At 36.9% G+C, this 16,364-nt stretch overlaps 1 protein-coding gene across 1 annotated transcript in view; it reads left to right on the plus strand.

Annotated features, from left to right (window-relative positions):
- Window positions 1-16,364, plus strand: part of CPE (carboxypeptidase E) — a 122,207-nt gene that overhangs the window by 84,427 nt on the left and 21,416 nt on the right. Inside the window, exons 2-3 of the mRNA XM_001373870.5 lie at window positions 7,867-8,063; window positions 10,548-10,715. Of these exons, the coding sequence (XP_001373907.2) occupies window positions 7,867-8,063; window positions 10,548-10,715 (365 nt within the window). The remainder of the gene's footprint in view (window positions 1-7,866; window positions 8,064-10,547; window positions 10,716-16,364) is intronic.

Here is a 16,364-nt window from a genome sequence, read left to right on the forward strand (position 1 = left end):
GTGGCTTACACATCATATATGTAGATGCTAATGCATAATTGATACTTCTGAAAATAATCCTGTAATGCATCTCTGGAAAGTCTTTCACCTTGAATGCCCATTAGCTATGGAATGAAATATAATTTCAAAGTTCAAATAGCTACATTTATTTTATTTCATTTATCTTTTGGAGTAAATTATTAAAGGGGAGAACATATCTTCCTTTTTTTTTTGTTGTGTAGTCAGTTTTAGTTTATTCTTTGTTTCTCTTCTTTCCTTCTGCTCATCTCTTCTGGAAAGGAGGAATCTATTTTTTATAACCACTCCCATCCTCTGCATATGTGTAATTGATCCCTAGAGATTTGTTTCTTCTTTGGAAATGCATGCAAAATTTTCATATATTAATGCTTGAACATTTGCAGATTAATGAAGTTCTTCCTGGCAAGCTCTGGGAAGCTTGGAAGAATCTTTGAAAGAAATTTACAGGTTATAAATATTTAAGACTATCAAGCAAATGGAAATAATTAGCAACAAAAATGCCTTCAGCTCATGCTACACTAAAGGCCTCTCCTATTGCAGACATAATTTCAATCTATCCCATTCTTACAATGGTGTCTACATTAACTCAAGGGTTACACTCCTTACATTACCATTTTGTTGTATTTCTTAAAATGATTGATAATATATACACTTGTTTTAAGATATTTTTAAAAGAAGTCTATTGGGATCATGTCTGTTTCACACTTAGTAATAATTTGATTAATAGGTAATCTAGTTCTTCAGCAGCACGTGATTTCACCCCAGTGCTATTCAGAGAAACACTCAGTATTCCAAAAGTATCACTGACCCGGAGAGTGGTTCAATAGCAGAGGATGAAATATATATTTTTCATTTCATGTGCTCATTAAAAAATTTTATACTCAAGAAATAATTGATTTATTCCTACATATAAAATCTTTCAGATTCTACAGACCAAATTGCAAAGTTGTATCCCCTTTTTTATTCTTTGATATCTTTTATTATTATATCAAATTCATTTTCAGATATGTTCTCTGTGCCCTATTGCCCTCAGCAACACAACTTTCCCTTGTAACAAAGCTTAAGTTAAGTAAAAACAACTAAACAGAATAACTGTGTCTAACAATGTAACAACCTGGCAAACTGAAGTATGCCTTAGTAGCTTTCTGTGTAGAGGCATCCTCCATCTTCCAAGGGATGGGAGGTATGTTTCATCATCTGTTCTCTGCTCTGATATTAAACTTTTTTCTTGGCTGAGAGTTCAACATCCTTTTATTTACATTGTTTTCATTGTTGATATCATTCACCTGATCTTCAGATTGCCTAATGTAGTTTATGGTATAGTTTTGTTTTGTGATGTTAATATACTGTTTCTTGATGAAGTGACTCTTGCTATTTCTTTCCCCAAGAAGAGGTCTTTGATGCTATATTGTCAAATTATTTAGATACTTGGGACAGCTTTATCCAGAAAATAAAGTACTTGGTAACTGCAACACCATAAATTTAAGAATTTTTTCAGGAGAAAGGAAGAGGACAGTCTTGGCAGAATTACCTCTCTTCTTAGACACTTTGATGTAATCCATGCCTAATGACTATGGAATGCTACCTTAGAACCTTTCTGATACATTTAAGGGTCTTAATTCCTTTCAATATTTGTGACATATTGGCAGATCTTGCTGGTTTAATTCCAGGATCCATTAAAAAATGTTTCATTCTATTTAATTTAAATCATTATAGAAAAGCTGAGCAATAGGCCTAATGCAATAAAGCTTTATCCAGACTTGGCTTTTTTTTTTTTAAGGAAAAAAGTAGTTCAGAATATTCTAGGCAAAGTATTTTTGTGTATGTGTATGGAATCTGAAGTTTGAAAAATTTAAATTTCAAATAAATATCTTGGAAACTAAATTCTGCCCATTATTCCTTTAGGATCCTTTGTTCCCTTTCTTCTGCCATTCCATTCATGCACCAGATTATATATACCTTATCCTTGGAATTCTTTAGCTTTTCCACTATCACTAAACAATTTCTGATATCCCATTTCCTGTCTTCAGTGGGAATTAGAAAGATTGGAATTTGTCCTCCTTTCTAAATCTTTAAGGCTAATTTTCAATGAGCATCCACTTTATGTTTTCTACATGGATTTTAAGGAAAAAAGAGGTTTCATAAATTTCTTTGTTTATGAGTTACTTTTTAGTACTTCTGTTTGCTAAGTGCCACAAATTCTCATTTTTACTTCTTAACATCACAAAAGCAGGTAAGCCAATTCTAATGGACTTGGATTTCTGTGATCTACATCATTTTGGAAAATTAATTCTTTTTAGACTCTAGCTTTCGGATTCATTTTTACTGAATGCAGTAGTAGGAGTCCTGAAGTACTATACTGAATGGATCACTTTACTAGTCTGATCCTGAAAAACATGATTCCCGTGTAGTTTGGAAACCTATGCAACATTTCTCCTAACTTCATTGGTATCTGTAGATCTTAGTTAAAGACACTAGAAATTATATCTGATCTTGTTCTAAGCAGGAAAACATGAATTCAAGGATCACCTCTGACATATGCTAGCTCTATAATTCTGGGAATTGGGCTCTAGGCAAACCTCTAAGACACTAAGTTGTAGAGAAGTTGTATCAACCTGCTTTGGTAGGAGTTTCCTCATCTCAGAGTTCTCTGTACCATTAAAATCATAGGTCTAGTTCCTATTCCTATCCCTTGCTCTGTTACAAATGGATGTGAATGAGCCAGGATGGCTATTTTATTATCAGTTTAGGAAACTCCCAGTATGTGATAGCCGCCACCAAGCCATGATTTCATGTCCTTGGACTCACAGCTGGTAAGCCTCAGAAGAGAGATCTATGAAGTCTTCTTGACTCCATGCCAACCACTCTGTTCACTATGGCAGATTGCTTATAGCACTAGTTTTGTAACCTAGGAGTTAAAAGGAACTGAAAACAGAACTTATTTTTTATAACTATAACTATTTGACTTCTTTCATAATTCTCTGTATTTCATTGGATGCATTTACTAATATCAGTCTGAGAAGGGCTCCCTAGGCTTCTTGCCAGAGGGATGCACAAAAGGTTAAGGACCCGTTTTCTAGAGAGTTATGGTTCAGTTTTATTGTTTATATGTGGAGTTCAGCATTTAGATCAGTGCTAACTAAGAGTGAGGGAATAAAGTGTGAAGCCTGAATGGATTTGATTTGTGAGATGAAGGTTCACCTCATGCTGCTGGTTTTTAATGACTGCTTGATTAATGAATGTGTGCCCTGTAGGATAATTGGAAATCCATTAGCTCTCCCTACATGAAGCTGAGTGAAAGGCAAAGCATCAGGGATCCTATTTCTAAATATATATAATGCAAATGGGGTTGGATGAATTTCCAAAATATGATGGCAACAAATAAATCTGTTACTTAGGACCTCTGGTTTGCTCTTGCAGGAGGAGCAGAATATATCAGCTGGTAATGGAAGGGAAGAGAAAAAAGAACATTTCAAAAACAAATCCAGTGACTACCCATCAACTCACCCCTAGTAACCAGAGAGGATTTCAGCCTGTTTTTCCTTTCCTCTGCTGAGAGGGATGAGATAACACCTGGGCAGTTATGGACATTCACTCACTTTATCCAGCTAGGAATTGACGTACCTGGTGGCTAAAAACTGGGATTTGTTCATCTGTGGAGACAATGTAAACAGGAAGGGCTGTGCCATTCATTTCATTTATTAGTCTGCTTGCAAATCCAGTCCCCAGGGTCTCAGAGGGGGAAAAAAAGAGGGCCTTGTAAATAATAGGAAGTTAAATGGGAAGTGTTTGGGAAGAGAGACAGAGAGAAACAGAGATCAGGAGAGATAAAGACACAGAAACAGGGTAGAATCAGAGTTATAGAAGCAAAGACAGTAAGTAATAGAAAGAAGAATCACTTTGAACTCTGTTTTTCCTTTTGCTCAAATGAAGAGACAAAGGATCCTAAAGGCAAAGCAGGAGCCTCATTATGACCAAAATAGCTTGTACAGCTGCTTGTTGAGGCTCTCGTGGGTCTCCTGTGTTTGGTGGCCATGGAGACTAAGCCTAGCATTTCATGGGAAATGAGTTACACAGGGCATCTTTGTTTCTACCCTTTTCCTAATTTCACAACTTCATTTTTGCCTAAGATCATTATATTCAAGAGTTGGGAAACCAGAGGTGGTGATGATGAGATTAAGGTGAGGAGGAGGAGGAGGAGGAGGAGAAGGAAGAAGAGGAAGAGGATGACAAAACACAAATGTAACTGTACCTCCTCTTCACAGAACCCCTGGAGATGAATTATTTTATAAAATACACCCAAGTTGCCTCTGTTCTGGTGGTGATTTCTCAGGCTGCTCCATTTCTCTTCTACCTTACTCCACCTCCCACAGATCAAATGAAAATGCAAATGAATCAGTCAGCTACCTGACTTCTGCTTTGCTGAGGAGCACTCATCCATTGCATTCTATTACCATATATCAATATTTTGAACATAAAAGCATAACATAGTATTTTCTTTGTCTGCTTACTTTGGTCCAAGAAAGAATCATGGGGGACCTATTGGCTCCTACTTGTTCTCTAAGAGAGGTCCCTTGGAGAGGAGAGGAGGATGATAGGATCATAAACCTAGAGCTGGAGAGGATTTCAGAGACCATCTAGTTCAACTGCTCCATTTTTTTTTCAGATGAAAAAACTGAGGTCCAGGGAGATTGTGATTTGCCAAAGGTCACAGTTATAAATCAGAGAGGAAGGATCAAACAGCTCCTGTGACTCCAGAGTCAGTATTCTTTCCATTGTCTCTATCTGCCTAGAAGAGTGCAGATATCTACCATTTTACATGGGTTACAATGGATTTTAAATTCTTCTGAGAAATAATGGGAAAAATCTCACCTTGTATCCAGAGGAGGCAGCATATTATTGTGGAAAGAGTCTTGAATCTGGGATCCCATCTGGCCTACATTTAAATTCAGGTTTACTATTTAGATTGGGGCAAGTCATTTCCAGGTTTGTTTCATTTATGGCAGGTGGATGACCCAATGGATAGAGTGCTTGCTGGTCCAGGAGTCAGGAAGACCTGAGTTCAAATATGATTTCAGACAATTACTAGCCTTGAGGCCCTGGACATCACTTAAACTCTGTCTCAGTTTCCGTATCTGTAAAATAGAAACAATAAAGATACCTACCTCCCAGGGTTGTTATGAGGACACAGTGAGACCATGATTGCAAAATGCTTAGCATAGTGTCTGACATAGCATAAATGTTATGTAAATGTTAGCTATCAGTCATTATTATTCATTTGTAAAATGAAGAGGTTGAACCAGATGACAAGGTCTCTTTCTATTCTAAATCTATGTACTTTGGGGATTAGAATGGGAAGGTCAGAACTCACCTAGTGCAGTCTTTTATTTTAGAGATGAAAAACCTGAAGGCCAATGAAGTGACTAGTTAATAGTTAGGAGGCAGAGCTCCAGAGTTTGGACTCATACCCTCTGACTCTATATTTAATATCTTTACCAGCTACCTCATGGGTACTTCCTTTGGGACCCAGAAGATCTTTTTTGCAACTTGGAACTATAAGAGTTAAGTTAAATTTGTGATATGCTTTCCAGAAATGGGTTGAGTGGAACTGGAATGTCTCTAATAACTCCTTACTCACATAAGGCTTAAGGGAGGATGCTTTGGTGTCCTAGAAGTTCTTTTGGTTACTGGGAACTCAACATTTCCCCAGAAGCTGGTTATAAACATATAGGCAGCCTACTACACTGGAAAGAACTTTGGACTTGGAACCAGGAAGAACCTGGATTCAAACTCTGCCTACCTCATTCTAGGTTTCTGGCCCTTGGCAATTCATAATCTTGGCAAGCCTTAGATTATTCATCTGTAAAATGGGGAGGAGGATACTTGTGTGATATACACAACATGGCTGTTGTAAGGAACATTCCTTTTAAATGTTACAATGATAATGGAATGGGAGTTATTTTTGAGTAACATCTGTGACTCTTCTGTTGATTAGATGGACACACCTAGATTTAAGAGTAAATAAAATTAGGAAATGAATAGAAAAAAAAGAGTTTATGTGATGAGAGAAAAAAAATTTCCATTGCTGCTATTTCAAATTTTTAATAAAAATGGCTACTTTCAGCCATTTGAAAAATAGTTGAAAAAACCACAAAAGCTGAAAAGGTTTTATATCTACTAGATGAGAGATGTTAAACTTTTTCTGTGTTGTGAAGCCCTTCTCCAAATAATTTTTTTTAAATACATAAAATTAAATACCCAGGGCAAAAAAAGGAGACCAATGAAATTGCAATTGTTTCTCTGTCTGTTTCTGTTCATCTTTGTCTCTCTTTTATCCATCTTATCTCTGTCTGTCTTTCTGTCTATCTATCTGTGGTCTGGGATTCAAGGGTAAGAACTGTGGTATTAAAAGGAGAAGATACCAGGGAGAAGGCTATCTCTGCAAGAAAAGAAGGGCAGGATATATATAAATAGTTGTACTCCTGCTTAGACTTCATCATTAGATTAAGATTAGCATAAGACCAAGAAAAGAGGTCATGCAAGGACGTGGTTCTTTATGATTAGAAATCATGTAGACACTGAAGAAACTCATTAGAATGATGCTTAATCAGTTACCATCTTGACAGGGCAAGAATCTTTTTACCTTAGCTTTGAGGGGCTCCTGTGTTTTCCAAGGTGATTAATTGCTGCAGACCTGTCATCAGGCCAAGGAATGGAAGAAAGCAGGAAAGTACAACGCTAAAGAGTATTTCTTCTACTTGTCTTGAGAGGCAGCATGACATAGTAAATAGATTAAGTGCTATGCTTGGTGTTGGGACAATTTGGGTTTGAATCCTGACACTCATAATTATTTGCTGTGTGATCCTGGGCAGATCTAAGTCTGCGCCTCAGTGGACATAATTGTACCTGCCTCAAAGGATTGTTCTAAGGCAACCACTAATTTCTAGTTTTCAAAATACTTCTTTAAGAAATTAAAAAAAAACTTTAATGGAAAAGAAAATACAGACCTGATTGTTTGATTATATGTGACAGTTCAGAAACTTAAGTCCCATAATGAATTAAGGGGAAAATTAATGTAATTTCCAAGGTATTTATACATGAAATAGAGGGTGTAAAGTCCTTTGTAAACTTTAAGACCAGTTACCGTTCAGTTTTATCCCTTCCAGATGTCAGTTTAGTGGAAGGAAAAGTTGGCCATGATGGCTTAAATAAAAATGTTGGACTTCCCACTAAAACTGAGCTGAGCCTCTATGTGTCTAAAAGAGATAAAAAAGCATTTCTTGCCTCTCTGAGGGCTGTTTTGAAGGCTAAATAAGATTGTGTGTGGGAATTCCCTAATAGCAATAGCTAACAAATGCTAAAAAATTTTAAGGTTTTCAAATCTCTTTCTATATATTAATCTTATTTCACTCTGACAACAACTTTGGGAGGTAGATGCTATCATCATTCCCATTTCTAAAGCTGAGAGAGGTTAAGTAATAATAATAATAATGATAACAACAATGGTAATGATAATAATTAAAATATATACATATATATAGTACAATAAGGTTACAAACCAATCTACATATATCATCTCATTTGACCTGGATAACAACCTTGGGAGGCAGGCGTCATTGTCCTCATTCTACCGATGATGATGTACGTGGAGAGAACTTAGGTGATTTGCCTCAGGTTATACAACTAACAAGTGTCTAAGGTAATAATTGAACTCAGATTTTCTTGATTTCACGTCTAGTGCTCTGTCTCCCCTGCCATCTACTTAGATGTAGATGCAATAAAGAAAGGGGGGGGGGAGAAGGCATTTAGGTATAAATAGATATATTCATATATGTGTTTGTCTTTTAGGTGAGCCTGAATTCAAATACATTGGGAACATGCATGGTAATGAGGCTGTTGGACGTGAATTGCTCATCTTCTTGGCCCAGTACCTGTGCAATGAATACCAGAAGGGGAATGAGACAATTATCAACCTGATCCACAACACTCGAATTCACATCATGCCTTCATTGAATCCTGATGGTTTTGAGAAAGCAGCATCTCAGGTGGGTATAAAGAAAGTCAGAAAATAGTGAGTTTTTTTGGTTGTTTATGTATGTGCAGATACATAAAACATACTAAGGTTTATGTGCAAACACATAAATAAAAGGATTTTAACTATACTGGTAACTCAAGAGGACTTAAAAATTAAAAAGAGACTGATTAATTACAAGAGTGAAGAACATTTAACCAGGAAGCAGAGAATAGCATTTATTAAAATGAACTCCGGCGTGCATTTTATTAATGAGCTTATTAATGAATTTTTTTCACCATTGTTAAATAAATAATAGTTTTCCAGGTTGTTGATCAGGCAGATTTCCTATTAAAACCTTAAATTTTGGGGAAATATGAGTGAATAGAAGAGAATTATTATTGACTCAAGATTATGCCCATATCTATTGTTTAAGGGAATGAATCAATGATTTGGTATGATAGCTCCCTCTGCTGAGTTTAGAGGAGAAGGACTGGTTTTCCCTAAGGACAATGTTTCAGTGATGGGAATACTTTTGCTTTGAGTAATCATGAAGCCCACTTCCAAACTAATGTGAATTAACACACGCTAGCTCCCAGGAAAACTGGTGAAAATGACCCCAAAGTTTTGTGTGTTGTTATTTGACTTTTTTGGAGAGAGATTATAAATTGTGTAGATTCCCCTTACTTTTAGGATACTTTTATAGCATTCTGGTTGTTTGAAATAATCTACTTATTTCATGAAATGTTATATCATTTAATATTTACCTCTTATTTTTCAAAGTGTATCTTCAAAAAAACCCTACCTTTATGGAAAAGAAAATAGAGACCTAGTAGTTTCATTATATGAGGCAGTCCAGAAACTTAAGCCCTACAGGAAAAGAAGGGGAAAATTAATGTGATTTCCAAAGTACTTGTAAGAAAAATAATAATAATTATATATCTATGTTTATCTGTCTATCTTTCTATTTATCTCCCTATGTGCCTATCTGTCTATCTCTGTCTGTCTATCTATTTATCTATCCATCTATCTATCTATCTATCTATCTATCTATCTATCTATCTATCTATCTGTCTGTCTGTCTGTCTGTCTGTGTCTGTCTTTTCGGCTGTCCAGCTGTCTACCTATGCCCCTCCATTCTTCTGTATTTTGTAGAACCATTCAGTTCTATGCAATTGTGTGAAATAAAGATTTTTATTTTTGTTTTCTATAGTATCTTTGACCCACATCCCCTAAAATAATTGAAATTATCCATTCTTCAAATTAGGAAAGAATTAGACCCCTAAAACACATTATACTTGTTCCAAACAAGAACATTCACATAAGATGACATGTCTCCACTTTTTTAGATTCCCCACTGAATGAAGCATTTCAATATTTGAGTAGAAGGACCCCAAAACACAAAAGTCTAGTGTTTTCATTGTCCAATTCATGTACTCTTAGAAGGGGGGAAAAGAGGGAGATATGGGAAATTTAAGTATCACTCATGCAAAGCCACTTTTTAATTAAATAAGTCTAGCAGGCAATTCTTTTTAGTGTTATTTTTAAATTGGCGCCGACCATTTGCAGGGCAACTATCACTTAAATCAAATTAAAGTGAAGTGTTTTTTAAACTACTAGCTATTAACTACCAACTAAAAAGGCTCCTAGCCATTGTGAACCCAGTGGGACGATAAATCACTTTATATTTATTAACATGGAAGGATCAGTTTATATGTGGGGAAATTTTGTGTTTCCAATCCCTATGTATTAGGAAAAGTCAGGCAGAAGAGTGAAAGGCAAGAGTGGGTGGTATAATTAATGATCCCAGTAAAGGAAGAATATGGACGCTTTGCCAGTGTTTCTCAGGCTCGTGCCATAACTCTGCCAATGCAGAATGAGTTATTAGGAAGGAAAGACAAAGGAAAAACAGTGAGTACTTTTTCTTTTATCTCTTCCTTGCTGGTCAGCAAGGAGAAAGATTAGAGAAAGCAGCTAAGTCTCACTTAAATCATGGGTTTCTTTACTGTCAAGTTGATTGAAAGCTGGAACTGATAATAGACCAAAGGGAAATTTGCTGATTATGATCCAAATACCCAGAGGTTTCACTCTTGCAGTTGGCCAGTATAACTAATCTTCTGAGACCAATTTCCCTTTCCTCAGTTTAGGTTTGTGACAAAGGTCAGAGACCACACCAGCATGACTCATTTCATCCCATCTTCTCTTTCCCTTCTGGGCAACCCTTAACTACTTACTCCCTGCTCAAAACCACAATGTGCTCCTGGGAATCTGGCTGTATTTGTTTCCTCCCCTGTTCCCTCAAGGGTCAGGGCTGCCATTTGCACTAGGTTTGATTTTAATCTTATACTTTTATTTTCATGAGTAAAATATGGATAATGCCACAAAGCATTTCGTATGGTAAGAGTACTGTGGAGATGAAGCAATGACTCTTATTAATGTGCTACCAAATTCTTAGGTATTCGTGCCTAGAAAATGGTTAAAGCAAGTAATTAATTTTCCTTTTCTGTTTCTTTTTTAGCCTGGCGAGCTTAAGGATTGGTTTGTAGGTAGAAGCAATGCCCAGGGAATAGATTTGAACCGAAATTTCCCTGACCTGGATAGAATAGTCTATGTTAATGAAAGAGAAGGTGGGCCAAATAACCACCTGTTGAAAAACCTGAAGAAAATCGTGGACCAGAACACAAAGGTAAACAATATTTGTTTATTCATAGCTTCTGTTGCTGATCTCTTGGAAAATTGTCTTTTATAAACCTGGAGAATTTCCTGATGGGGATATGGTCAGATTTCTTTTTGGATGAGTCTGAGCCACTGTGAACCATCCGTATTTGCACTTCCTAGATGTGAAGTGAAGCTTTTGACCAGTGATGGTTAGAGAAACAATAAATAAGATAGCTGACATGCTGGTAGGCAAGATAGGGGATTCAGTTTAATTCTGCAACTTTTATACTCTAGTCTTGGGGTCAAGAGACTTCGGTAGATCCATATTTCACTTCCAATGCTCTCTGTCTATTTGGGGATCATAAATTTGGAGCAGAATGAGGCCATTTAGTTAGTCCAAACCCTGCATGTTACATAAGAGGAAACTGAGGCTTACGGAGGGTGAAGTGACATCCATAGTTACATAGGCACAATTTGAACCTTGATCCTCTGGCTTCAGAATCAGTGTTCTTTTTTGCTATAGTAGCAAGGTATGACCATGGGTACTTCATTTGAGATTCTAGAGCCACATGTTGGCTCTGACTCCACAAATTGAAGTGGAGATACAGATGTTTGTATTGCCTGCATTTATAGGGTTCTTGTGGAAAAAGCACATTGCCAACCCTCATATTAATATGAATTGTTCTTGATAAGTCCTTATTTTGGGCAAGGCTTTTTGTGCTGGATGCTTCTCCAAGGGGCTGTGAGAGGGAGAAGAGATAGAGAATGGTTTTTTGAAGAGAGGGATTGAATCATCAAATGGGCAGAATCCTGGAGGAAACAACAGTGAATGAGATCAAGGGCAAGATGAAAAGGGTCATCTTTGGCAAGGAAGAGAACTGTGTCTTTCTCAGGAACTATCAATGGAGGAGACAATTGGGGATCCAGATGCTAGATGAACTTGGAGCAGAATCTCATCAAAACCATTAAGGAATATTCAAAAATGTGCCTTTTTAATTAGGAAGTTGCAATCTTGAACCCTGGCATCATAATTAATGGACTAACTGGTCTTTTTGGCGGGTGACATTTTGAAATAGGAATTAAGGGAGATGAAGGAAGCCCCATAGATTTCCTTAATTTCCTGAGTAAAATAGCAGCCATGGCTCTCTTCTGAGAGGGAGAAGATGGAGGTGGAATAGAAAGCTAGAGAAGTAAGAGTTTGGAATGGCTACAGGAGAGGGCATAGGATGGGGGCAATCAAGTAAAGGAGGTTTCTATATGACAGTAGGGCTCTAGATGAGATTACATTATCAGAATTTAAAATGAACCTAGCTGACCTGGTTGTGTGGCATTTTAAAAAAGTCTTGGCATAGCTATATCACCCTATACCCTTTTACTCATTAAATTCCCATCGCTCTCTGTTGTTCTCGGGATCTAATATAAAATCCTCTATTTGGCATTCAAAGCCCATCATGTTCCTTCCCACCTTTCCAGTTTTCTTATACTTTATTGCCTTCTATTCATCTATAATGGGTAATTAAATGCCATAGTGGATTGAATGCCAGAACTGGAGTCAGGGAGACTCATCTTTTTGATTTTCAAATCTGGCTTCATATACTTACTAGCTATGTGACCCTGCACAAGTCACTTAACTGTCTGTTTAGGTTCTTAATCTTTACAATGAGCTAGAGAAGGAACTAACACTAAAAGCACCCAAAAAAGCACTAAAACCACTCCAGTATCTTTGCCAAGAAAATCCCTAATGTGGTCAGGAAGAGTTGGACATGACTGAAAAAACTATATGCCTCTCATAAACCATCCTGGCTGTCCCTATTTGTTGTTCCTCTACTGAGAACCTTTTCTCTGGCTTTCTTCCATGCTGAGAATGTTCTATGCCCTCATCCCTGCATCTTAGCTTCCCTGAGCTATTTCAAGATCCATTTACAAATCTTACTTTATACAGGAAAAGACCTTCCTTAGTCCCCTTCAGTGGTAATACTTTTTATTTGATCTGAGATGACCTTCCACTTACATTGTTATTTGTGTATTTTCTCCACTATTAGACTATGAGGTTCTTGAGGGTAAGGACTGTGCCTTTGACTTTCTTTGTATCCTGGTATCTTAACATAGTGCCTAGAACATAATAAGTCCTTAATAAATTCTTGTTGATTGGCTGAGAGATGGTGAGTAGAAGCATTGAGACCAGATGATGCCAGATAACCTTACTTTGGAGGTTAGCACTATGTGAATGGTGATGAGTGAATGAATGAATAAAAAATATCCTTCGTACCATGCACTACAGTGAGATGAAGGGCAGGGCAGTCTCGGGCATAGGTGGCAGAGTCTAATGAAATGGGATGACTATCAAGTAGAGATTTCAGAGCGAAGAAGGGATGATGGATCAGAGGTCAGAACAAGAGTGAAGGCTTAAGAGAAGTGAGGCAGGGAGAGACAAATTGAAACCTCCTGAAATAGCTTCAGAAGTAGTGGATAATTCATAAGCTTTGGACATCAATCAGCCTTTTAGTGCTTCCTCTGCTATATCATTTCTGTTTCGTGTCTTACAGAAAAATTATGAAAGTGGATCACTCCACAAAGTGCCAAGATGATTTTCATAGACTCCAATGCATTCAATGGAAAAAAAAAACACCAAACTAAATAAAACAGTATGCCTTAGTCTCTGCAACAGTTACTTTATTCTTAATTAAATATTATCTCATTTATAGGTCTAGAAACTCTCATTTAAATGTATTTAAATGTGCATCAAATATTTTTATACATAGAAATAGAAAACCCTTGTTTATTACTGTTTAAATATCTTTAATATATGTATAAATATATTTCAAATCTTTTAAAAAATCACTAAAGTAGTCTCATTGAACTTGATTACATTGTCCTTAAATTTACTAGTTTATTTTAGCAAAGGTTAATTTAAGGACAGCAGTTTTGAAACTTTTTGGTCTTAGGAACTCTTTATACACATACAAATTACTTCAGACTTCCAAAGAGATTTTATTGACTTGGGTTATATCTCTCTGTCTCTGTCTCTCTCTCTGTCTCTGTCTCTCTCTGTGTCTCTCTCTGTGTGTGTCTCTCTCTGTGTGTGTCTCTCTCTCTGTCTCTGTCTCTCTCTGTGTCTCTCTCTGTGTGTGTCTCTCTCTGTCTCTCTCTGTCTCTCTGTCTCTCTGTCTCTCTCTCTGTCTCTCTCTTTCTCTCTCTGTCTGTTTGTCTGTCTGTCTGTCTGTCTCTCTCTCTCTCTCTGTCTCTCTCTCTGTCTCTCTCTGTCTCTCTCAAAAAACCCCAAACAATCATAACATACCTTGCATCTTAGAATTAATATTGTGTATTGGTTCTAGTGGGGATTAAGTAACTTGCCCAGGGACACATAGCTAAGAAGTGTCTGAGGCCAATTTGAACTCAGGACCTCCTGACAACTATCAATATTTACCATATTTGGAATTCAAATGAAGAATTATAATGAAAATAGTTTTTACATCATGGATGCCATGAAAGGGCTTGGGGACCAAGAAGCATGCTTTGACAATAGCTACTTGAATATGACAAATACTTGAATATGACAATAATGACAATTAAAATTTATTTTCTTCCCTTAAATGATGGAAGATTAATTTTCCCTTTTGGGTTTTAGGTGGCATAGTGTATAGCACACTGGGCCAAAAAGCAGGAGGACCCAAGTTCAGATCTCAACTCAGACACTTACTAGCTGTGTGACCCTAGAGCAGTGACTTAATTGTGTTTGTCTCAGTTTCCTCATCTGCAAAATAAGCAGGAGAAAGAAATGGCAAACTACTGCAGTATCTGCCAAGAAAACCCCAAATGGAGTTACTAGAGTCAGACTATAAAAACTAAACTAAATTACCAACTAAAAAAGACCTGAAAAACAACAATGCATTTCCCCTCTGCTGAGTCTCTGTCCAACATACATCTCTTGATCACTCCTGAAGAGTCAGAGTACCCATTTCTCATATGATTCATCCCCTATTCAATTTGCCTTTTTCAAACCTCTACCTTCATCTTTTCTTCTACTAAACACAGTTTAATTTTCCTATTTGAAAATCAGAAAGGTACATGGAAGAATTATATATCAGTCTGACATCTTGACATTTTTCTTTCCTCAGCTAGAGACTGATCATGGCATAGTTCTACCTCCTAAGTATAGCCTTTGCATCAGAAGCTCATGGCATGAAGGATCTGGGTACATTTTGGAGAATTTTCTCACTTCACTTGGCTCATATGCTCTCACCCAGGAAACCTGGGAAATTCTATTCTTGGTACTCTGCAGTTCAGTGAGATCAGCTCCCAACTCACAAGCAAGATTTCCCAACATTATAGAAGAAAATTTTAATGAAAAAGAAAGAAAACACATAAGACCTCTTTGAATGAATGATTGTTAACTCCAAGGAGTATAGGTAGATCTCTTAAGTTCCTTATTGTTCTTCATATGAGGATCCTTTCGGTGGGAGCCCTTTATCTGTTTTAATTCTACCAGTTGTCTTCTAATGTGTGTGTTTTGGGGGGAGGAGTGTTATTGGGGATACCACTCTCTGTCTAGCTTCCTGCCATTCCTTATGGCTGTCCTTTGTTTTCTAGAAATTATAACATTTTCATGGAAAGTAACTTTATAGGCAAAAAAAATTATATAAACTCATTAGAATTATACAGCAATTTCTCTATCACTTTGCTAGGCACTAGGAATACTAGGACAAATAGGAATTAGCCCCTGACTTGGGGAATTGTTGCTATCATTGAATCAATTCAGTTGTGTCTGACTTTTTGTGATCCCATTTGGGGTTTTCTTGACAAAGAAACTGGAGTGTTGGCCAGTTTCTTCTCTGGCTTATTTTACAGATGAGGAAACTGAGGGCAACAATTAGGTGATTTGTTCAAGTGTCTGAGGCCAAATTTGAACTCAAGAATATGAATCTTCCTGACTCCAGACCTGGCATTCTTATCTGTTCTACCACTTAGCTTCCCTCAATAGGGGAGTAGATGTACACAGATAAATTTAATATTTAATATTAATCATTAATAATAATAATACTAAAAATAGCAAATCTTTTGGGTGGGGGGGCAGAATCAGGAAAAGCCACACGTAGGAGGTGGCTTTTGAGCTGAGCCTACAAGGAGGTAGGGGTTCTGTAAAGTGGAAGTAAAGAAGGGGAACATTCCAGATATGAGGATGGAGATTCTGTATCACTAATAAAATGTTCTCAGATGATTAGGAATGATTAAAACCCATCCATCCTCTCTCCTGTTCTGGGTGGGGGAAAACCAAAACCCTCATTATTTTTAATGCCTCTTTTGTACATGTTATGCCTCTGGACTAGCAAGTCTCTTAAGGCAATATTTTTCTTTATTCTGTGCTATATTGTTGAGCCTTTACTGTCTGAAGTTTACAACCTCAACACTCACAGGATTAAGGACAGATAGATATTTCTTCAGGTTAGGAGCTCCAGGGAAAGCTTTATTTTATTTTTTCTGGAAGGGATTCTTAGGTAGCTGGGGGTGAATGAGAAAACCTGGCCTCTGCTGATTAAAAATCACCATATAAAAATGTCAAGTTTTTGCCTCTGGGTTCAATCTTTTGTGTAAAAAACAATTTTTTTTGTCTTTAGCTTTATGAAGGATGCGATTCACTGAAAGGGGGTCTCTGTGTGTATATTTGAAAGTTCCTAGT

This window comes from Monodelphis domestica, chromosome 6, assembly GCF_027887165.1.
Source record: "Monodelphis domestica isolate mMonDom1 chromosome 6, mMonDom1.pri, whole genome shotgun sequence".
Classification (NCBI taxonomy): Eukaryota; Metazoa; Chordata; class Mammalia; order Didelphimorphia; family Didelphidae; genus Monodelphis; species Monodelphis domestica.